This window comes from Ranitomeya imitator, chromosome 1 (genome assembly GCF_032444005.1).
Source record: "Ranitomeya imitator isolate aRanImi1 chromosome 1, aRanImi1.pri, whole genome shotgun sequence".
Classification (NCBI taxonomy): Eukaryota; Metazoa; Chordata; class Amphibia; order Anura; family Dendrobatidae; genus Ranitomeya; species Ranitomeya imitator.
Genome location: NC_091282.1, coordinates 850565423 through 850590872, shown reverse-complemented (window position 1 = coordinate 850590872; position 25450 = coordinate 850565423). Strand labels below are relative to the sequence as shown.

At 40.9% G+C, this 25450-nt stretch overlaps 1 protein-coding gene and 2 long non-coding RNA genes across 4 annotated transcripts in view; 1 reads left to right on the top strand and 2 right to left on the bottom strand.

The window, feature by feature from the left end:
- LOC138651341 (uncharacterized) overlaps positions 1-25450 on the top strand; it is a 960960-nt gene that overhangs the window by 237060 nt on the left and 698450 nt on the right. The gene's annotated exons all lie outside the window — the stretch shown is intronic.
- Positions 12816-15149, bottom strand: LOC138658165 (uncharacterized). Its single transcript, XR_011317371.1, has 2 exons — positions 14672-15149; positions 12816-14604 (listed from the first exon to the last, which is right to left on the bottom strand). It is a non-coding gene; the product is annotated as an uncharacterized lncRNA (long non-coding RNA).
- Positions 18740-25450, bottom strand: part of LOC138651329 (neurturin-like) — a 428957-nt gene continuing 422246 nt past the window's right edge. For both annotated transcript variants that reach the window (XM_069741445.1, XM_069741436.1), the window contains one exon: positions 18740-20149. In XM_069741445.1, coding sequence (XP_069597546.1) covers positions 19716-20149 — 434 coding nt within the window. In that variant the 3' untranslated portion in view covers positions 18740-19715. The remainder of the gene's footprint in view (positions 20150-25450) is intronic.

Sequence of the window (25450 nt, the reverse complement as noted above, 5' to 3'; positions counted from 1 at the left end):
GATGCTGCTGCACGTGGGGCAGGCGCAGCTCTGTGGACCCTCGTCATTCCCAGATCGCAGTCTGCATCTGGCTCCCTCTTCCTCCAGCCAGCTTCTCTCCTCCTCCTATCCAGACCACCAGTTTTACCTAATTGTGAGGAGTGCCCTAATAAATAGAAGCATGGCTCGCCCTGGCGGCCTGGAGTGTGAAGTGTGTTGTGTGGTTTGTGATACCTGGTAAAGAGATCTCCTTTATTGCCTCCAGACATAATATCACTCCCCCTGGTGGAAGAATGACATTACTGCAATGACCAGGACCCTGGGGCGCTGCATACACTTCCAATGAAGGGCTGATGGCCAGCTGGATGAATGAGCCAGAGGCAAGAAGGATGACTACACGAGGTCAATACCAAAAGGTTATGCCAAGGACCAAATTGGAAAACAAGCGGATGGTCAAAATTCATGCTGAGGTAAAAAAACAGGATAAATCAGGAAGACAACAAGAGAGAAAAGAATAGAGCTGCAATCCAGAAAAGCAGAACTCATTGCCTATCTGTGGGAAATATGATACCTAAGGGTTTAAATAGCTAGCAACTCTGCTCAAGGACCTCAGAAATGAATTCTAAAAAACAAACAATTAACCCCATAGTTCCCTGATCTAACGGCACCAAAAGACCCAGGAATAAAACAGGACTGACATGTCACCTGCAACAAAGGCATGGCGTCGTCCAGTGATCAAAACAGAACAAAGGTACAGAAACCAGCACAGATGTTACAGTTATATGTTGATATACAGTATATTGCTTTCTTACTACTCTGCTATAACTAAAGTAATTTTATAGTTAATTCATTCATAGGATTGAATATAACTCCTGTGATATAGGACCATTGTAAAAAAAAACAAAGAGTAAGAGATTTGAAAAATTGTGTGTTTGTTACTTACAGATACATTGGTGTCTTCTGCTGAGTTTTCAGCAACTCTTTTAGCAAAATTGGCAACTGTAAGGAGATCCATAATGGTGATCATTTATTTTTTTGTATGTAAAGAGGTTGTCCACTTTTTATTTAATTTAACCAAAGTTTGGGGACATCGTGCTGTAAGTATTACAAGTTTGGTGACAATCTCCTCCTTTGTGAAGCTCCATCTGCTTGTTAGTGCAGCCTTCCGCACAGGCTTCCATTCTCAAAATTTGAGTTGATGAAGGAGCAAGTGACCAGATCAGCTCATCTCTGCAAATGGGAAAGCTGTTATTTTTTAGCTCGAGTAGGGTGATGAACAGATCAGGTCAAGTGCTCCTCCATCAACTCATCTATTTTTTGTAAGATTTCATCAGATTGCAAACTTGTGTTCTGAACAGATTCTTTGGGTGTGTGCGTACACGGAGTTCCAACAAAAAATTTTTTACCAAAAAAGTTTGAAAAATTGCCTAAAAAGTGCTAGACTTTTCCTTTTTATTTCTATTGTAAAAGCATTTTGTTGTTTGCATCTTTTGTGTTTGGAACACTTTTTCCGCTTTAGGTATTGTAAAACATATAATTAAAAAATATATATTATTATTGCTTATTTTTATAGCACCATTGATTCCATGGTGCCGCACATGAGGAGAGGTTACATACAAAACACAAATAGTAATCACGATGTACAAACTAAGGCTGGGGTCATAACTGCCAGTGTGATGCGAGAAACTCGCATGAGTCTCTCACATCAATTCCTGGTACTGCCACCAGCACTCGGGAGCGGAGCGTGCGGCTGCATAGAAATACATGCAGCCGTAAACTCCGGTCCTGAGTGCCGGCGGCAGTGTCGGGGATTGATGCGAGAGACTTCTGCGAGTTTCTCGCACCACACTCGCAAGTGTGACCCCGGCCTAATAGTGACAGACAGGCGGAAAGGGGAGAGGACCCTGCCGTTGCGGCCTTACATTCCTCAAAATAAAGTGCATGTCATTTTTTTTTACGTGAAATATACTAAGTAGGCAGCAGTGTTGCAAAAAGAGGCTGCAAGAAAGAATTCAGGAAAAAAAATCAAAGTTGTAGACCACGTGCACATGTTGAATATTTGGTGAGTTTTTTACAACAGTATTTATAAAAAAAAATTTGGAGTTGATAAAAAATACAGAAGTGGCGCACACATTTCGATCATATTTTTCATCTGTTTGTTCCACTTGGAAAACTCAATTTGCACATACTCCTGTGTCCAGCGAGGTGGGAATTTGAGGTCTCATGTAGAAAGTAGAGCCTGATATATAGTCTCTGGATTGAATCTCAGTTCTTGCGTTGACAAACTAAGGAGCTATAGACATTTTGAATGCAGCAATATGATGCACCTGTATCATGCCAGCTTCCCTTTAAATTTCTTGTGACTGCATAAAAAAACAAAGTTCCACAATGTTGTGATAAAACCCATCACTTTAAAACGTTAAACAAAGTGTATGCACTTTTTTTTAATAGTAAATTATATTCCATGAATCTATACAATCCTTCTTATTACACTTTATTTGTTTAAATATTTAGCATTTGAACACCTTTTATACAAAATTCAATGGTACAAATCAAATGTAAAAGAATGGAAAGGAATAAATACATTTTTACAAAAAAATAAAATAAAATAAAAAAAATGTTTAAATAAGGAATGAAATAAAATAGACATATGCCTTTGTAGCTTCTGAAAAGAAGATGTTATATAGAAGTAATTGTAATGTTTACAGGACCTTAATACAATTACATTTTAGACATTTAGACAAATTTTATTTTACTGTTAGATACTTTATTAATAGAACCTTTTAAGGGGGTTTCACATCTTATAAAGTGACAGCATATTGCTAGGGTGTAAGTGGGTATTCAACTTTTGGAACCGTTATTAATCCTGATGAATGATTGGTCCGGAGTGATGATTAAATTTGCCACCTCATTATTGTTTTCGCCTGCACAGCACCACTCGAGGTCAACCATCATGACGGTGCTGAACTAGACCTTCTGGAAGTAATAATGAAGTGATGGTACATGCTTGCAATATCCCATCTCTTTATCATATGCCTGAAGTTATGCACACAATTTTGTACATGAGGTTTAAAGGCTATGTATACCGTCACAATGAATTCTTTTCATCATTTGTTTGCCTTCTAAATGCAAAGTTGAAGAATACCTGTCATCAGATCAAAAGGGACCAGTTTTCCCTTTATTTTATTCCCCCTGTTCTCCAGAGCATGGTATTTTTTTGCGTTTTTAAATTCTGTCATATGGTTCCACAGATATGCGGCTTTTAATTCATTGCAATTTTATGGGTATTACCAAAGTGAGCAGTTTAAAGGGTTCTCCAAGAATGTAATAAAATGGCACCTGACCCGTAATTGAACTGCAGCCCATCCTAGTCATATGTAGGACAGTGTGCATTCTGAAGAAACACAGTTTGAGATCTGTGTCTCAAATGACAGAGATCTGCATTTTAAAACACACGTACTGGAGCTGGTGGAGCAGGGCTGTGACATGAGAAGAAATAATTGTTTTTGCTGATTAAAAGGGGTTTCCCACAAAGTACTCTTTAATCAATAGGTCTTAGAATAAAAATAAAGTTAACAATTGGATGCCTTAAATAAAATGTTCCTGTACTGAGATAATATTATAAATGTGCCCCTGCTGTGTACTGTATCGTCAGCAATACAATACTGCAATGTCTGTATACAATTTTGCTACCTCCCTGTCCAGGAGAGGTGGTATATCTGTCCACGTTCCTGCACAGTCAGACACAGCCATTACACATGGGCACATTTATAACATTATTTTGGAACACAAACTTTTTTATCAGATTAGATTGTGGAACTTATTTTTTTTTCTAAGATCTATTAATCAAAATGTACTAGTTAGCTGGAGAAATAAATCATTTGAAGATAGTCAGCAAGGAAATGTATTTTTTCTCATGTCACTGCACTGCTCCAGCAACTTACTAGTGTATGTGTGTTTAGGATCCTGCTCTCCTGACAGTTGAGACACAGGATTATAACCCATCTTGACACATGACAGTGATGGGCCTCAATTTGAATTATGTGAAAGGGGCCATTTTATCACATCCTCCGAGAACCCCTTTAAAGATAGGCCACCAGAGAATCCTGTGATCCCTCCCCCCTTGGTAAAGAACATAAAAATTTGCACTTAAAAGGCCCATATCGATGAAACTGTATGGCAGAATAAAAATATAAAATATACTTTTAAAACAGCTTTCTAAATAGTCGGCATTAAAAAAAAATGACTGTTATATTGCTTCAGAAAACTCTGCAAAAATGTGAAAATCTGTCAGAGCTCCTCCTCCTTGTTGTGATGGCTCTTTCTGATCTCTTTCTCCCTTCTCTCAGTGTTAGAGATAGCAGCAGAGAAGGGGTGGCTTTGTACACCGATCTCCACAATGCGATTAGGACAAAAACAGAAGCAGGCTGTAGAAAAGGAGAAAAGCACAGGAAGGTGAACTAAAATTCAGGATAGAAGCTGTGCTGATATATGAGCAGTGATGACAACAGTGCCCTAGACACAAAGACCTCACCTTCAGCCTAGGTCATCATGAGAAATACTCTCACAAGAGAAAATGTGAAACGTGCAAACCGGATATCAGAGGTTCTAAAAATGAATGAAGGAATGAAGAATGCAGACTGAAATTTTGTGCCCATGGTCTTTAAATCAGTTTTCAAAAAGTGGTAGATTTTTGACTTCGGATTAATGGAATGTGAAGAACTTCTGGAACTCTGAAATCTGAATCACAGTTCATTTTTAAATCCACTAGAGGGTGATCAGTACACGTGCTATAGAGACATTAACGTCTAGATTTCCAGGAAAGATCTATATCTTTGTACCGTGTTAGCCAGTAGATAGAAAAATATTTGGAATTGAGAGTCCTCAGTGGTTGATACCTTTTAATGACTAACTGAAAAGATGGTAACAAATTCCAAATTTCGTGGGCAGCATGGTGGCTCAGTGGTTAGCACTGCAGCCTTGCAGCGCTGGGGTCCTGGTTTCTAATCCCACCCAGGACAACATCTGCAAGGAGTTTGTATGTTCTCTCCGTGTTTGCATGGGTTTCCTCCAGGTTCTCTGGTTTCCTCCCACATTCCAAAGACATACTGATAGGGAATTTAGATTGTGATCCCCATCGGGGACAGTGATGATAATGTGCAAACTGTAAAGCGCTGCGGAATATGTTAGCGCTATATAAAAATAAAGATTATTATTATTATTATTATTATTCCAAGCTTTCAAGACTACTCAGTTCTCTTCATCAGGTTGTCTATGATGAAGAGACCTGTGTAGTCTCGAAAGCTTGGAATTTGTTACCATCTTTTCAGTTAGCCATTAAAGGGTATCAACCACTGAGGACTCTCAATTCCAAATATTTTTAGATTTACAGGCATTCTCAAGTGAATCAAACCATGGTTGGAAATATCCAAGAAAATGTAGCTTGCAATTTCTTTATCTTATATAGTTTAAACTCGCATTCTGATGATCGTCAGTGACAATTGTTATGCTTGTGATACAGATAGATTGCTTTGTACATACATCCATTACTCCATACAGTTTTTTTTATGTTCACTAATATGGTAACATTTATTTCTCTCCCATCAGTGAAAAACACATTTGTGGCAATTTAAATGTACACTATTTGCAGAGTACAAGTCATTTTCCGTGTTATAGTTTGTTTATTGCATCTGAATAAGGTCTAGTTGCTCATTGATTATCTTGCAAGGCATTGTTACAAAGTACCGTATTTTTCGCTTTGTAAGACGCTCCGGATTATAAGACGCACCCCAAATTTTGAGGAGAAAAATAGGAAAAAACTATTTTTTAATAAATTGGTGGGGCGTCTTATAATCCATGCGTCTTATTACTTACCAGGGGTTGTCGTTGTGGTGGATCAGGGTCCCAGGCTTGTTGCCGGAGGCAGGAGTGGAGCATTGCTGCAGGCTGGGATGAGGGGGTCTGCAGGGGGCTCCTGTGCTGCAGGGGGGCTCCTGTGCTGCAGCCTGGGATGAGGGGTCTGCAGGGGGCTCCTTTGCTGCAGGCTGGGATGAGGGGTCTGCAGGGGGCTCCTTTGCTGCAGGCTGGGATGAGGGGTCTGCAGGGGGCTCCTGTGCTGTAGGGCTGTCTCCGGTGCTGCGGGGGGCTCTGGCGACATTTTGTGAAAGACCAGAGCCCCCCGGCAGTTCTTCCATGCGTTCCAGTATGACTAATTCCGGGAAAATGGCCGCCGGAATCTCGAGAGATGAGATCTCAGCGCTGAAATCTCATCTCCCGAGATTCCGGCGGCCATTTTCCCGGAGTCAGTCATACTGGAACTAACTCCGGGAAAATGGCCGCCGGAATCTCGAGAGATGAGATCTCAGCGCTGAAATCTCATCTCCCGAGATTCCGGCGGCCATTTTCCCGGAATAAGTCATACTGGAACGCATGGAAGAACTGCCGGGGGGCTCTGGTCTTTCACAATATGTCGCCAGAGCCCCCCGCAGCACCGGAGCCTTCAGCATCACCCGGGGCAGCAGCGGACAACCCCGGCAGTGGCGGCGGACGACAGCGGCGGCAGGCGGTAGCGGCGGCGGACACCCCCTCCTCCCAGCCTGTAATGGTAAGCGGTATATCCGCTTTGTTAGACGCACCCACATTTCCCCCCCAAATTTGGGGGAAATAAAGTGCGTCTTACAAAGCGGAAAATACGGTACATTTTAAGCAATGGGAAGTTAATATAAGATAGGAAGTGAATTGGTTCTGTAGATACATTGGAATTCTTTACTGAGCGATAATCGAGTCTAAATACAGGCAAATATGTTCCATTAGAGCGGCTTAATCTTGTTGTGGTTTACATATAAGCTGATTATACTGAAGATCTTTCCATTCCAATATAAGGCTGGAATGACAGTGAAATCAGGAGCCTTATTACAGATGTGTTCTGGGCATGACAGATCTGACATTTATATGGATACACTCATAATAGAATATAGAAAAGTCTATATTTTATAAGGGTTGTCCTGCGCTTTTATTTTGGTGATCAATATTTGATAGGTGGGGGTGCGACATCCAACACCACCACTAACCCTAGTGTGGGCGATGGACGGATGTGCTCATTCTGCGCAGTAGATCCATCAACGGTATAGTGGCCACAGTCGGGTATTGTATATCTATGGATTTGAATAAACTATTAATATAAAAGTCCTGGAAAACCCCTCTTAATATTTAATAGGAAGCAATATTATCTTTTAGGGCATCTGCTTCTAAAGTCTTAATATGCATCATTTCTGGAATGCAGATTTTAGTTCTATAACTTGAATACAATATCCACAATCCACTCTATTTGATATCAAATATAGCTCATGTGAATGAGGTAACTTTGACATTTGATATTCTACAATATTACCGAGTTGACATTTTGAGGAGGTTGATCAGGACTTACAATAAATATTTATCCATCAATTAACTTCAATGAGAGTTGAGCGAGCTGCAGTACGAGAATGGCAGACAGCTGATCAGTGAGAATGCCGGTCAATAGGATAGGTCATCAATATGTAAGTCCTGGACAAACCTTGATAGAGCCCAGACCATATTGTCATACTTAGAAATATGACACAATAATAAAGAGAAGCAAAAGTATAAAACGTTAACTCTGGAATTCAGTGCTGCAGCAGATACCAAGGAACGTCATGAAAATCTTTACAAAATAAAAAGTAAGCAACATATCACTGGACTCATGCTATACAGCAGCATGTGCATATAATGGAAAGCCAGGGACATATTAGGGGGCGGGCATTTGCCCCAGACATAGCTGGCAGAGGGGCACCGTCGGGCCTCCCTGATGTGGTGGTCCGAGGTGTCTCCTGGGTTTCTGCATTTTACCATCCCCTAGAGTGGGATTCAACCATTCTCCGAGCTGGCTATCAAGCTGACAGCTGGCTCAAAGAAGGTGTAACATGCTGGATCCCAATAATCAATTGTACTTGCATCTTTCAGTATCAGTAGCAAGCAGGGAGTGGATGGAATGTGTGAAGAGATAGTATTGAGGGGTATAGTGTGAGGAGACAGTATGGAGGAAGGAAAGTGTGAGCGTGCACAGTGTTTCGACTGGGTAAGATGGGTTGGATCAGTATAGAGAAAGGGCAGCATGGGGGACAGTGTGAGTGCACATTATGGAGGGAATAGTATGCCCAGGAGGGGAAGTATTAGGAGAGGGCAGATTATAGAGGCTGGGCAGTATAAGGGGGACACGATAATAATAATCTTTATTTTTATATAGCGCTAACATATTCCGCAGCGCTTTACAGTTTATCATCGCTGTCCCTGATGGTTCTCACAATCTAAATTCCCTGTCAGTATGTCTTTGGAATGTGGGAATAAACTGGAGAACCTGGAGGAAACCCACACAAACACGGAGAGAACATACAAACTCCTTGCTGATGTTGTCCTTGGTGGGATTTGAACCCAGGACTCCAGCGCTGCAAGGCTGCAGTGGTAACCACTGAGTCACCGTGCCGCCCGATGTGAGGGGACAATGTGAAGGAGAGGGTCCAGTATGGAAAGGAGAGGACAGTGTCGATGCCATGTGCCATAAGAGGGATACTATGTGGGTCATATTTTGTGCAGGGAGCACAGAGAGGGGCAATTATTCAGGGGCACAGCATAGGGCAGATATATAAGTTCAGGAGCAATATAATCACTCTGTTATTTTAAAAAGGCACTTTTTGAGGTGCGCTGCAGAAGATTAAAGATGGAAATCAGCAGAGCCAAACTGTGTATGTGAAAAGTCATAATGGCATATGGACAAGATGGAGAAGAAATGAAAGAGAATGACTCCAATCAGAGACTATGTATGGTCTGTAGTTTGATGATGACTGATAACAATTCCCAATATTTCCTTGCGATTGTTAAGGACATGCTGTAAATTATAGGCTCATGCAATACAAATTTATATGAGGCTGACCTAACATTGCAATTCATCACTGTGCTAAGCTTGGTGTTATATTCAGGTACTGATGGTGGTTCTGGTGATGGATTCATATACTACTGGTGGGTCTGGTGATGTATTCATATACTAATGGTAGTTCAGGTGATGTATGTATTCATGTACTAATGATGGTTCTGGTGATGTATTCATGTACTGTTGATGGTTCTGGTGATGAATTTCTGTACTGATGGTGGTTCTGGTAAAGTATTTCTGTACTGATGGTGGTTCTTGTGATTAATTTATGTGTTGATGGTGGTTCTGGTGATTTATTTATGTACTGTTGGTGGTTCTGTTTATGTATGGTGATGTATTCCTGTGCTGTTATTGGTTGGGATTCTGCACACATAACAATCCATAACTTATAAGATTACTTGATATATAGCCATGTTAGTAAAGCATTGTGTTGTTTGTCAAAAGGCTAATACATTTGCATTTATGATAGATTTAAAGAGGCTTCCAGGTTTGCGATAAGTCTGCAGTCAGTTTTTATGACTGCAGACTTCTGAATCCTCACAGAGCATGCACTGCAGTGAGAGTGGGAGGTCATGTAACCGCAAGTATGTGATTTGGATGCATGTCGTCAGATGCTGACTAGATGTCTGCTGCGTTGCTCAATTGACTTGTATTATGCAAGGCCCAGTAAGTCTAGTTGGAATGTGGCTGGACGTATGCAAATCGCATATTTGCTGTCACATGACCACATGTTTTTGCCACCGCCACGGTAGAATCCTGGCAGTGTGCAGTGCACGCACTGTGAGGATTCAGATGTCTGCAGTCATATAGAGTGATTGCAGACTAATATTACAAACCAGTTCAACCCTTTTATTTATAAAATTAAGCCCTGTAGAATGTCCAATCCTAACAGGTGTAACATGCTCACTTTATCTAACTGCTTCTCTAAGTGAAGCAGGAGCTGTAGTATTTCACTGGACATTGAGAGAATTATGAAGAGCAACTAGTTGGCAAGTGACTGTATGCGTGCAAATAGCACATTGCTGTGTATAGGAGGGGGCTTCAAACTGACTTCTTGCCTCAGGGGCTGGAAAACCTAGATCTACAGGTCCTTCTCAAAAAATTAGCATATAGTGTTAAATTTCATTATTTACCATAATGTAATGATTACAATTAAACTTTCATATATTATAGATTCATTATCCACCAACTGAAATTTGTCAGGTCTTTTATTGTTTTAATACTGATGATTTTGGCATACAACTCCTGATAACCCAAAAAACCTGTCTCAATAAATTAGCATATCAAGAAAAGGTTCTCTAAACGACCTATTACCCTAATCTTCTGAATCAACTAATTAACTCTAAACACATGCAAAAGATACCTGAGGCTTTTATAAACTCCCTGCCTGGTTCATTACTCAAAACCCCCATCATGGGTAAGACTAGCGACCTGACAGATGTCAAGAAGGCCATCATTGACACCCTCAAGCAAGAGGGTAAAGGTACCTTCACACATAACGATATTGTTAACGATATCGTTGCTATTTGTGACGTAGCAACGATATCGTTAATGAAATCGTTCTGTGTGACAGCGACCAACGATCAGGCCCCTGCTGGGAGATCGTTGGTCGCTGAATAAAGTCCAGAACTTTATTTCGTCGCTGGACTCCCTGCTGACATCGCTGAATCGGTGTGTGTGACACCGATCCAGCGATGTCTTCACTGGTAACCAGGGTAAACATCGGGTTACTAAGCGCAGGGCCGCGCTTAGTAACCCGATGTTTACCCTGGTTACCATGCTAAAAGTAAAAAAAAACAAACACTAGATACTTACCTACAGCTGTCTGTCCTCCAGCGCTGTGCTCTGCTCTCCTCCTGTACTGTCTGTGAGCCGGAAAGCAGAGCGGTGACGTCACCGCTCTGCTTTCCGGCTCCCAGACAGTACAGGAGGAGAGCAGAGAAGCAGAGCGCAGCGCTGGAGGACAGACGGCTGTAGGTAAGTATCTAGTGTTTGTTTTTTTTTACTTTTAGCATGGTAACCAGGGTAAACATCGGGTTACTAAGCGCGGCCCTGCGCTTAGTTACCCGATGTTTACCCTGGTTACCGGCATCGTTGGTCGCTGGAGAGCGGTCTGTGTGACAGCTCTCCAGCGACCAAACAGCGACGCTGCAGCGATTCGGATCGTTGTCGGTATCGCTGCAGCGTCGCTAAATGTGAAGGGGCCTTAAGACCCAGAAAGAAATTTCTCAACAAATAGGCTGTTCCCAGAGTGCTGTATCAAGGCACCTCAATGGTAAGTCTGTTGGAAGGAAACAATGTGGCAGAAAACGCTGTACAACGAGAAGAGGAGACCGGACCCTGAGGAAGATTGTGGAGAAGGACCGATTCCAGACCTTGGTGAACCTGAGGAAGCAGTGGACTGAGTCTGGTGTGGAAACATCCAGAGCCACCGTGCACAGGCGTGTGCAGGAAATGGGCTACAGGTGCCGCATTCCCCAGGTAAAGCCACTTTTGAACCATAAACAGCGGCAGAGGCGCCTGACCTGGGCTACAGAGAAGCAGCACTGGACTGTTGCTAAGTGGTCCCAAGTACTTTTTTCTGATGAAAGCAAATTTTGCATGTCATTCGGAAATCAAGGTGCCAGAGTCTGGAGGAAGACTGGGGAGAAGGAAATGCCAAAATGCCTGAAGTCCAGTGTCAAGTACCCACAGTCAGTGATGGTGTGGGGTGCCATGTCAGCTGCTGGTGTTGGTCCACTGTGTTTCATCAAGGGCAGGGTCAATGCAGCTAGCTATCAGGAGATTTTGGAGCACTTCATGCTTCCATCGGCTGAAATGCTTTATGGAGATGAAGATTTCATTTTTCAGCACGACCTGGCACCTGCTCACAGTGCCAAAACCACTGGTAAATGGTTTACTGACCATGGTATTACTGTGCTCAATTGGCCTGCCAACTCTCCTGACCTGAACCCCATAGAGAATCTGTGGGATATTGTGAAGAGAAAGTTGAGAGACGCAAGACCCAACACTCTGGATGAGCTTATGGCCGCTATTGAAGCATCCTGGGCCTCCATAACATCTCAGCAGTGTCACAGGCTGATTGCCTCCATGCCACGCCGCATTGAAGCAGTCATTTCTGCCAAAGGATTCCCGACCAAGTATTGAGTGCATAACTGAACATTATTATTTGTTGGTTTTTTTGTTTGTTATTAAAAAACACTTTTATTTGATTGGATGGGTGAAATATGCTAATTTATTGAGACAGGTTTTTGGGGTTATCAGGAGTTGTATGCCAAAATCATCAGTATTAAAACAATAAAAGACCTGACAAATTTCAGTTGGTGGATAATGAATCTATAATATATGAAAGTTTAATTGTAATCATTACATTATGGTAAATAATGAAATTTAACACTATATGCGAATTTTTTGAGAAGGACCTGTACATCTGGGAAGGCCATTTTGTGCATGTGCTGCTGAGTCCTTGATCTTCATGACCTGCACCTACTCCTCCCACCTGACACTGATTAGGAGCTGACTCCCTATGCAGCCTAAACCTAGTAACAGATTACCTTTAACAAGACCTGTCCAGAGAGCTGTTAACAGAGCTTCAGTAAGAGCTCGTTCAGATGAATGTAATTGGTCGTTGTAGGGTCTGTAAGCAAAATGAGTAGCATACAGATAGCACACTGACCAATGCAAGTCAATATGGTAGTTCACATAAATGATTTTACGCACAAACTGATGGTCTGCGTGTAAAAAAAAATTGCAGCATGCACTACTTTGATCCGGATAAGACTCTCCCATTTAAAGTTAATGGGTACGCAAAAGACTAATCACGTACAGGTGTCCATCCAAATGTCACGTGTTTTTCACGGATCCATTATAATTATTAACAAAGGAAACTATATATGGACATTTATTATTTATTAAATTGTTCATGTAAAAACAGGATGCCATACGGAAGTACACAATGGACATACGGATGGCATATTGATATAAAGAACGGACATACTGTTTGCATATAGATGACAATACAAATGAAAAATCATCTGTTTTTTTTCTGGATGAAGAACGGTCAATTTTGCATATTCTCATCTGAATAATCAAAAATTGTCCTATAGTAACCCATACCATTTCTAACTACATATATGTACCAATTAAGTCAGTGAGCACCCTCTCTGGATTTAATTAAAATTAGAGTATACATAAAAGGACATGTCACAGAACAAGGAATATCTCAGGGGACATTACATACTTGACTATATGTTAAACCTGCTAAATTAGGCTAAGAGTACACATCTACATATAGGTTATGAATTACAATACTTTGCCAGTGCATACAAATTTTCCCATTCCACCTATATAATAATAATATTGCCCTATTGCAAAGAATAAACACTAGCTATCACTAAACATAACCCTTCTCTTTAGATTGTATCTATTAGATGCAATATTTAGAATACTACCTGAGGAGTGTAAGGGTGAATTCCTCCTTGGGGCTTATGGAAAGTAACAGGTATGTTAGGTTCTGCTGCCAACGTGGCGAAACGCGCATCGGGGCAGTGGGACATAACATACCTGTTATTTTCCATCAGCCCCATGAAGGAATGCACTGTTACACTCCTCAGGTAACATTCTCTACTAATAGATGTAATCTAAAGCGAAGGGTTATGTGCAGTGATGGCATTCTTATCATATAGGTGGAATGGGAAAATGTTTATGCAATGGCAAAGTATTGCCATTCATCATAATCTATATGTCCAGTAGATGTGTGCTTTTAGCCTAATTTGGCAGGTTTAACATATAGTCATGAATGTAATGTCCCCTGAGATATTCCTTGTTCTATAATTCAACATGGGAAAAGGGGAAAAGGACTTTCTCAGTGCTCACCAGAGTATCACAGGACCACGGGTGCCAGGTTCAATGTGGCTGGAGTCCACTTGTAAATGCAGGCAAAAAAGTAAAAATAATGGATTAAATAAAAGACTAAACTTGAATTTGTATGGAAATCACCTGGAGCTGGTTTTTCCTTTTTTGCTTGCCATTACTTGTTCTATGACATGTCCTTTTATGTATAGACTAGCTGAAGAGCCAGGCGTTGCCTGGGCATAGTAAATATCTGTGGTTAGTTATAGCACGTCACTTCTCTTATTTTCCCATCACGCCTCTCATTTTCCCAATCACATCTTTAATTTTCCCCCTCACATCTCTCATTTTCTCCCTCACACCTCTCATTTTCTCCCTCACTCCTCTCATTCCCCCCTAACACTTGTCATTTCGACCTCACATCTGTCATTTTCCGATCACTACACTATTTTCCCTCACTCCTCTCATTTTGCACTCACACCTTTTCATTTTCACCTCACACCTCTCATTTTCACCTCAGTATATACATGTTTGTCATCTCCCTTATATATAGCATACACCTGTATGTCATCTCCTGTATATAGTATATACCTGTATGTCATCTCCCCTGTATATAGTATATACCTGCTGTGTGTCATCTCCCCTGTATATAGTATATACCTGTATGTCATCTCCTCCTATATATAGTATATACCTATATGTCATCTCCTCCTATATATAGTATATACCTGTATGTCATCTCCTCCTATATATAGTATATACCTGTATGTCATCTCCTTCTATATATAGTATATAACTGTATATCATCTCCTCCTGTATATAGTATATACCTGTGTGTCATCTCCCCTGTATATAGTATATATCTGTGTGTCATCTCCTCCTGTATATAGTATATACCTGTATGTCATCTTCTATATATAGTATACACCTGTATGTCATCTCCTCCTGTATATAGTATATACCTGTGTGTCATCTCCCCTGTATATAGTATATATCTGTGTGTCATCTCCTCCTGTATATAGTATATACCTGTATGTCATCTTCTATATATAGCATATACCTGTGTGTCATCTCTCCTGTATATATCTGTGTGTCATCTCCCCTGTATATAGTATATACCTGTGTGATCTCTTGTATTAGACCTCGTTAACACGTTATTTGCTCAGTATTTTTACCTCAGTATTTGTAAGCTAAATTGACAGCCTGATAAATCCCCAGCCAACAGGAAGCCCTCCCCCTGGCAGTATATATTAGCTCACACATACACATAATAGACAGGTCATGTGACTGACAGCTGCCGTATTTCCTATATGGTACATTTGTTGCTCTTGTAGTTTGTCTGCTTATTAATCAGATTTTTATTTTTGAAGGCTAATACCAGACTTGTGTGTGTTTTAGGGCGAGTTTCGTTTGTCAAGTTGTGTGTGTTGAGTTGTGTGTGGCGACATGCATGTAGCGACTTTTGTGAGATGAGTTTTGTGTGGCAACATGCGTGTAGCAACTTTTTGTGTGTCGAGTTGCATGTGACAGGTTAGTGTAGCAAGTTGTGTGCAGCAAGTTTTGCGCATGGCGAGTTTTGCGCGTGGTGAGTTTTATGTCTGGTGCCTTTTGAGTATGTGCAAGTTTTGTGTGAGGCAACTTTTGCATGTGTTGCAAATTTTGTGCATGTGGCAATTTTTCCGCATGTGCAAGTTTTGTGTGTGGCGAGTTTTCCATGAGGTGAGTTTTGCACTTGTGGCGAGTTTTGCGTGAGCCTATTTTTTGCATGTGGCGAGTTTTGCGTGTGGTGAGTTTTGAGCGGCGACTTTTGTGTTTCGACATTTATGTGGCGAGGTTGGTGTATGTGTGGTGAAATGTGTGCTGAGGGTAGTATATGTGTTCAAGCACGTGGTAGTGTGTGGTGCATTTTGTGTGTGTGTTCATATCCCCGTGTGTGGTGAGTATCCCATGTCGGGGCCCCACCTTAGCAACTGTATGGTATATACTCTTTGGCGCCATCGCTCTCACTCTTTAAGTCCCCCTTGTTCGCATCTGGCAGCTGTCAATTTGCCTCCAACACTTTTCCTTTCACTTTTCCCCATTATGTAGATAGGGGAAAGATAGTTTGGTGAATTGGAAAGCGCGGAGTTAAAATTTCACCTCACAACATAGCCTATGACGCTCTCGGGGTCAAGACGTGTGACTGTGCAAAATTTTGTGGCTGTAGCTGCGACGCCTCCAACACTTTTCATTTCACTTTTTCCCCATTATGTAGATAGGGGCAAAATTGTTTGGTGAATTGGAAAGCGTGGGGTTAAAATTTCACCTCACAACGTAGCCTATGACGCTCTCAGGGTCCAGACGTGTGACTGTGCAAAATTTTGTTTCTGTAGCTGCGACGCCTCCAACACTTTTCCTTTCACTTTTTTCCCCATTATGTAGATAGGGGCAAAATTGTTTGGTGAATTGGAACGCGCGGGGTTAAAATTTCGCCTCACAATACAGCCTATGACGCTCTCAGGGTCCAGACGTGTGACTGTGCAAAATTTTGTGGCTGTAGCTGCGACGGTGCAGATGCCAATCCCGGACATACACACACACACGCACACACACACACACACACACATACACACATTCAGCTTTATATAGTAGATATACTTTAATTTTAATTGTTTTTTTCAATAAATTTTGGAAGCTTTTGTTATAACATAGATATCTTTTTTTTCTGTCTGTAGAGGGTGCTCACAGACTTAATCAGTATATATATTCTCACCTGAACCTGGCCTTAATGAAAAACGGACTTTCGAGTGAAACAGAATAATAGCTATATGAAACATGTTATTTGTTTAATAAGTATATATTAAGAAACAACTGTTCTTAAATACTCTTGCGTTTGCATAGTTATATACAGTATATATTTCTGACTTAGTGAATGTAAGGTAAATACATTGAAAAAGAGATTTTCACCCAAAATGTAAAATTCGCCATATATTAGTGAATTAGAGGTTAGAGTCAATGATAGGACTGTGCCATTTAGCATTGGCATTCTAGCAAAATTCACAACAAGAAGGACAACCACAGCCCATTTTTTTATTTTATTTCACCAAATGTTTGGGACATCATGTTGTCAGTATTACCTGTGTAACAATCTCCTCCTTCGTGAAGCGTTGTGTGCTCGTCAGTGCAGCTTTCTGCACAGAATTCTATTCTCAGGATGGGAGTTGATGTGTGAGCATGTGACCAGACTTGTCCATCACTGCAAAAGGGAAAATTGATTTTTTTTTTAACTGGAGGAAAGTTATTAACAGATCTGGTCACATGCCCCTCCATTAACTGACTTTACTTTATTTTTCTTTATACCAGGATTGTTGAGCAGACATTTCACAAAATGGGATAAGCTGGAAAATTTGTATATGTATAAGTGTCAAAAAATCATGCCCTTAAACTGTTTTTAAAATTAAGTGGACAACTCTTTTTAACAGAATCTGTCAACAAGTTTTTGCTACCTCATCTGAGAGCAGCATAATGTAGAAAAAAAACCTGATTCCAACTGTGTGTCACTTAGTTTACTGGGTTCACCAGTTGTGACACAATCTGTGTTTTTAGATATAGCAGGTAACGGAGCTCAGAGCGCTAACCCCATCCTCATCAGGCTCTCTATACACATTGTCTATAGACAGTGAGCTGCTTATCACAGAAAGGGGTGTGGCCGGGCTAAGCCTCATGCATTGCTGTAGCTGTTGTAGACAAGCAGTGATAAAACCTTCACTGTAAGTAAATAGTACACAGCTTGATAAGTGACACATCATTGAATTATGTGCTTTAACCCCAACCTCATGGTGACTTCAGATTACATAGAAACTAACTGCTGACATATTCTCTTTATATCAGAAACTGATGATACTGTAATTTTGTTAGCATTCTCTATCACAAAGTGATAGCTCTACAATTTGTTACAATAAAACTAATTAAATGGATTCTGGCACCAGGTTTTTGCCACTTCATTTGAGAGCAGCATTATGTTGAGATAGAAAGCCTGATTCCAGTGATATGTCACTGGAATCAGGGCATCACTGTTTTATCAGCAGGAGATTATCACTAGAGAGCTAGTAAATCTGCTGCTAGGTAGTCCTCCATATTCATGAGATCTGTATAACCCCCATCACACCACTGATTGGCAGCTTTCTGTGTACACTGTGCATAGGCAGAAAGCTGCCAATCAGTGGTGTGGGTGGGATTATACAGAGCTCAGCATTCAGATAATTGTTAGATCTGCAGCAATTTAATCAAAACTGTAGCAAGCAGTTCAGTAAGTGACATCATGCTACTATTAGATGGGTATATGAAAGGAGAAACAGGAGCATTTAGGTATAATAGGTAAAAAGTATATTTCATTGAAAGTTCATATACAAACACAAATAACCACCAAAAAATGTATATAATGATACCATTTACAGGAAGAGAACAGACAGACCAGGGGACAACAATGGGAACTGCCCGATAGAAAAATATATTATGTGAAGTGCCAGTGCAACAGGATATATGAATGGCAAGCAAGCCCCTCTTGAAAGAGATATCAAATGACTTAGTCCAAATTGGAACACAAAGAGGGTCAAAAACTCCCCTTGAGAAAGAGGTGCATTAGACACGTGAAACGCGCATCGGGGTCATCGTTCACCTGGCTCAGGGTCCTCCAACCTCTGCCCTTGGTAAGTTTTTATCCCTCTTTGTGTTCCAAGCAAGGGCTTGCTTGCCATTCATATATCCTGTTGCACTGGCACTTTACATAATATATTTTTCTATGCACAATCGGGCAGTTGCAATTGTTGGCCCCCTGGTCTGTCTGTTCTCTTCCTGTAAATAGTGTCATTATATACATTTTTGGGTGGTTATTTGTGTTTGTATATAAACTTTCAATAAAATATACTTTTTACCTATTATACCTAAATGCTCCTGTTTCTCCTTTCATATATATATATATATTCTGGAGTGGGTACCTTTTTGCTCTTTCTTGGATGGGCTACTTATAGCCCTATTTAATGACATTAATATGTCACTGAGGTTTTTGTGCTTACGGTTAGATGGGGTAGCAAAAACCTGGTGGCAGATTCCCTTAAAGTGTTAGCCAATATGAACTTTTCCAAAAAATAGCCATATCTCGGTAAGTAGACAAAATATAACAACCAAACTCAAGCTATTGCTACCTAGCTAATTTTACAATTTGGGTGGAAATTCTTCATTCATAACTCAACATAAATAAAAATGAAAGGGTCTCTATCTTGTCATATCATTACCAGATCCCGGACCATATTCAATACTCATAAATATTACCAATGCAGACATTACATTAACTCATATATTTAGGCGTTTACTGACATTTACAGGCAAAATGTACATGTATATAATTAAATAAAGCTAATAACCTGGTGCCTTCAGGCTACTTGTGATAGTAAGAAATGATATACGCTTTAAAGTCTTTGTCATAAGTTGCAGATGTAAAAGCTTGAGTTTTGGCACGTGACGGCTTCACTTGGTGTACAGAGATCCCAACTCCAAATGGAGAAAATGTGAATAGAAATTTGCTGTACATAATTTAGTTGGGGAAATTAATTTTTTTTAGTTAGAAGAAAAAAAGATCCGTCCTTTGGTTGTTGGGAACAAAGCAAAATATTTTTCTCAGAGGGCACCAGCCAAGCCCACATGCAATACAAATCTGACGCAAGCTTGGGTCCTACTCGTTATCGTGTTTCTTGCCATGGACATTCTTACTACTAAATCCTCTACTCCATTAAGTTATTTCAGACACTTGCAACCAAAAATTGTCTTTAAAGGAATCATATCTCAATGTATACAATTCAATGAGGTAGAAATAAAAATCGCAATCTCCTGTCTCCATGGGTTGAAGCCTTACAGTCTGGAGTGTGTCTATGTTCTCTGTTTTTGCTTTCAATCTCGATACTTGTCAAACACAGCCGCAATCCTTGGCTGATACCTCTTTGATAGTGTGGTAATGATTTTTGGCGTCCAAGAAAGAAATATCATCATCGTATGTGAGAGGCCTGCAGCAAGGTTTGGCCCTGACTTTATCCTTTTTTATCTTCTTTTTGCCTCGGATGCTCTGTAGAGAGAGGTCATAGTTGCGTACAGCAGCTTCGCACGTCCCAGTGCAATAGCGGAACAGAACGGTTTCATCGGATATGTATCCCAGACCAAGCTCGCTGACTCTCACTTCGAGCTCTTTTATGGTACAAGGCTGTTTGCGCACACGGGCTCTTTTCATCCTGGCAACGTTTCTTGGGTCGTCTCCAGAGTGTATTGACTGGCTGTACCTCTCTACAAGAGTGGAAACAAGTTCTTGTATCTCGCCTTGAGTATAACTCTCGAAAAGGGCAGTGTCTAAAAACAAAAGACCAATATCAGATAATTCTGTTCAGTAAAAACACAAAAAAAGGTAACAATAATACGTACTGTTTGTTTCCAACTGAAATCTCACATAAATACGGTAGTTTTCTGGTCTGAAATGAAAAGTCCGCACACAATCTATGTGACTGCAAACTGACGGTGGACAATGTGCACACAGTAACGATTCTCCTGCGTGACACATGCGTGCAATTTGTATACTCGTGGTCACAAAAGGACTAGAAGAAAGAATTGAGACAAACCAGATTAGATCACTCAGCACATGGCAGCAAGTAGGCAAATCACATACAAGCAGTCATGTGACCGCCCAACTGCAGAGGACATGCAGGGAAATCATGAAAGTGTGCACATTGCACACTGTCACTATTTGACACATACAGTGACTACAGATTTTTCATTTCAGATCCCTTTAATTTCACATTTTATTAGTACCTTTCATCTGTCAAAGTCATACATACCTTGATAAATTTTAACCATTTTTTTTGCTTTCATTTACCATTTTCCATTTTTTACGAATCGTCTGTTTTTCAATGGCAATTTTTCACTGGAGCCTTGAAAATATCAGTGTGCTTTCATAATGCCACTGGAGTAAACAAAATATTATCGTAGCACTCCATGGAGAACTATTATTATCCATATAAAGTACGTTTTATATTCTATGCCACTATGCAACTAGAAAACGTAACTTGTTAAGTTGGGTTGTGTATGGTGGAGCCCCTTTATGGAAGAGAAGGAAAGAGTAGTCTGCCATCAATATATATAATCGACTAAGGGGCACTTCCGTCTGTTTGTCTTTTTGTCTGTCTGTCACGGAAACCCCGCGTCGCTGATTGGTCGCGGCCGGAGGCCGTGAACAATCAGCGACAGGCACAGTCCGGCCGCGAATTCGCCCCTTCCTACTCTGTCAGTGCCCCCTCCATACTCCCCTCCAGTCAGTGCTCACACAGGGTTAATGGCTACTTTACACTGCGTTATGCCGCGGTGTAACGCAGTCTGTTAACGCTGCTATAAACCCTGTGTGACCAACGTTTTACTATTGATGCTGCCTATGCAGCATCAATAGTAAAAAGATCTAATGTTAAAAATAAGGAAAAAAAATAAAAAATCATTATATACTCACCTTCCGTCGCCTTTCCCACTTATCGCGACGCTCCGGGCCATGCATTGTGGTCTCAGGAGATGATGACGTAGCGGTCTCGTGAGACCGCTAAGTCACCTGGGTAGTTTCGCAATGCATCACTGGGAACGGAAGCTGGCGGCCGCATCGCGTGCATAGGGACAGCATCGCTGGATGCCAGAGGGTGAGTATATAACAATTTTTTATTTTCATTCTTTTTTTAACAGTGATATGGTGCCCACAGTGCTATATACTACATAGGCTGTGTTATATACTGCGAGGCTGCTATATACTACGTGGGCAGTGTTATATATTGTGTGGCCTGTGTTACATACTGCATGCAGTGTTATATACTATGTGGGCAATTTTATATACTATGAGGGGAATGTTAAATACTACGTGGGCTGTGTTATATAATGTGTGAATGCTATATATTACATGGGCTGTGTTATATACTACGTGCGCAGTATTACATACTACGTGGCAGTGTTATATACTACGTGGGCTGTGTTATATACTACGTGGGCTGTGTTATATACTGCGTGGATGCTATATATTATGTGGGCTGTGTTATATACATAGTAACATAGTAACATAGTTAGTAAGGCCGAAAAAATACATTTGTCCATCCAGTTCAGCCTATATTCCATCATAATAAATCCCCAGATCTACGTCCTTCTACAGAACCTAATAATTGTATGATACAATATTGTTCTGCTCCAGGAAGACATCCAGGCCTCTCTTGAACCCCTCGACTGAGTTCGCCATCACCACCTCCTCAGGCAAGCAATTCCAGATTCTCACTGCCCTAACAGTAAAGAATCCTCTTCTATGTTGGTGGAAAAACCTTCTCTCCTCCAGACGCAAAGAATGCCCCCTTGTGCCCATCACCTTCCTTGGTATAAACAGATCCTCAGCGAGATATTTGTATTGTCCCCTTATATACTTATACATGGTTATTAGATCGCCCCTCAGTCGTCTTTTTTCTAGACTAAATAATCCTAATTTCGCTAATCTATCTGGGTATTGTAGTTCTCCCATCCCCTTTATTAATTTTGTTGCCCTCCTTTGTACTCTCTCTAGTTCCATTATATCCTTCCTGAGCACCGGTGCCCAAAACTGGACACAGTACTCCATGTGCGGTCTAACTAGGGATTTGTACAGAGGCAGTATAATGCTCTCATCATGTGTATCCAGACCTCTTTTAATGCACCCCATGATCCTGTTTGCCTTGGCAGCTGCTGCCTGGCACTGGATGCTCCAGGTAAGTTTATCATTAACTAGGATCCCCAAGTCCTTCTCCCTGTCAGATTTACCCAGTGGTTTCCCATTCAGTGTGTAATGGTGATATTGATTCCTTCTTCCCATGTGTATAACCTTACATTTATCATTGTTAAACCTCATCTGCCACCTTTCAGCCCAAGTTTCCAACTTATCCAGATCCATCTGTAGCAGAATACTATCTTCTCTTGTATTAACTGATTTACATAGTTTTGTATCGTCTGCAAATATCGATATTTTACTGTGTAAACCTTCTACCAGATCATTAATGAATATGCTGAAGAGAACAGGTCCCAATACTGACCCCTGCGGTACCCCACTGGTCACAGCGACCCAGTTAGAGACTATACCATTTATAACCACCCTCTGCTTTCTATCACTAAGCCAGTTACTAACCCATTTACACACATTTTCCCCTAGACCAAGCATTCTCATTTTGTGTACCAACCTCTTGTGCGGCACGGTATCAAACGCTTTGGAAAAATCGAGATAGACCACGTCCAATGACTCACCGTGGTCCAGCCTATAGCTTACCTCTTCATAAAAACTGATTAGATTGGTTTGACAGGAGCGATTTCTCATAAACCCATGCTGATATGGAGTTAAACAGTTATTCTCATTGAGATAATCCAGAATAACATCCCTCAGAAACCCTTCTTATACTATATGGGCTGTGTTATATACTACGTGGGCTGTGTTATATACTACGTGGGCAGTGTTATATACTACATGGGCTGTGTTATATACTACGTGGGCAGTGTTATATACTACGTGGGCAGTGTTATATACTATGTGGGCAGTGTTATATACTATGTGGGCAGTGTTATATACTACGTGGGCTGTGTTATATACTGCGTGGATGCTATATATTACGTGGGCAGTGTTATATACTACGTGGAAGTGTTATATACTACGTGGGCTGTGTTATATGTACTACGTGGGCAGTGTTATATACTACATGGGCTGTTATATACTGCATGGGCAGTGTTATATACTACGTGGGCAGTGTTATATACTATGTGGGCAGTGTTATATACTATGTGGGCAGTATTATATACTTCGTGGGCAGTGTTATATACTACGTGGGCAGTGTTATATACTATGTGGGCAGTGTTATATACTATGTGGGCAGTATTATATACTTCGTGGACAGTGTTATATACTACATGGGCTGTGTTATATACTATGTGGGCTGTGTTATATACTACGTGGCAGTGTTACCTACTACATGCACAGTGTTATATACTACGTGGGCAGTGTTATATACTACGTGGGCAGTGTTATATACTACGTGGGCTGTGTTATATACTACGTGGGCTGTGTTATATACTATGTGGGCAATGTTATATACTATGTGGGCAATGTTATATACTATGTGGGCAGTGTTACATACTACGTGGGCAGTGTTATATACTATGTGGGCTGTGTTATATACTACGTGGTCAGTGTTATATACTACATGTGCAGTGTTATATACTACTGTATGTGCACAGTGTTATATACTATGTGGGCTGTGTTATATACTACGTGGGCTGTGTTATATACTACGTGGGCAGTGTTATATACTACGTGGGCTGTGTTATATACTGCGTGGATGCTTATATATTATGTGGGCTGTGTTATATACATAGTAACATAATAACATAGTTAGTAAGGCCGAAAAAAGACATTTCTCCATCCAGTTCAGCCTATATTCCATCACAATAAATCCCTAGATCTACGTCCTTCTACAGAACCTAATAATTGTATGATACAATGGCTGTGCTATATACTACGTGGCTGTCTGTGTCTGCTATATGCTATGTGGCTGCTATATATATATATATATATATATACATATATATATATATATACACACATACATACATATTCTAGAATACCCGATGCGTTAGAATCGGACCACCATCTAGTTATAAATATTATAGGATGTATTACCCTCTGGTGGTAGAGTGGATCCCCACTCAGGGATGGTGAAAGGATCCAGGTACACACAAATGATGATTTCAATACTTACTCACAAAGAGGCAACAAGCTTGATGGTTACATGAGATAATGAGCTTGGTGGTGTCAATAATCTCACAAAAGGCAAACGATCGACAGAGGTACACAATTGGTATAAACCATGCTGGGTTTATACTTGCTATATTAGTACATGTTTATGACAATATGCTAATGCTTGAAGCGGATTGCTAGCAAATTATTAGGCAGCACCTCGATCACTCTGCAAGGAGTATGTCATTTTTATTCTGTTTGACACATACACTGTTGGATACAACCCTTTCATGGTCAACTTTCTTTGGCACTCATATCCTGCAGTGGCTTACCTTGCATTTTGTACACCCATGTGGCCTACCCTTTACAGTTACTAAGTAACAGTCTCAGAGGCTAGGTTCACATTTGCGTAGGGCAGAGCTGCAGAGGGCTGCGTAGTTCCTCCACTAAGCCCCCGCCCACTGCCACACCTCTTTTGTTCAGCTCCGCCTACGTCGGCATGCATACTGCATACCTATTTAACATTGGGTGCGCAGGCCATGTGAAAGTATGCGGATGCCTCCGCATGCGTCGTTTTGACGCTGCGCCGACTCAACAAAATTAAACATGTTGCATTCGACGCAGTTCGGCGCAGCATCAAAATGACGCATGTGGAGGCATCCGCATACATTCGCATGGCCTGCGTACCCAATGTTAAAAATAGGTACGCAGGATGCATGCCGACGCAGGCAGAGCTGAATGGAAGAGGTGTGTAAGGGGGTGTGCAGGCAGCTGGTTTGGGCCCTGCATTCCTGTAAATGCCTCCCTAATGAAACCGGGTACGTTTTGTGTTTGCTGTGTGCCCTGTGTAATAAATGATAGCTGACACTGTATAATATAATAATTGC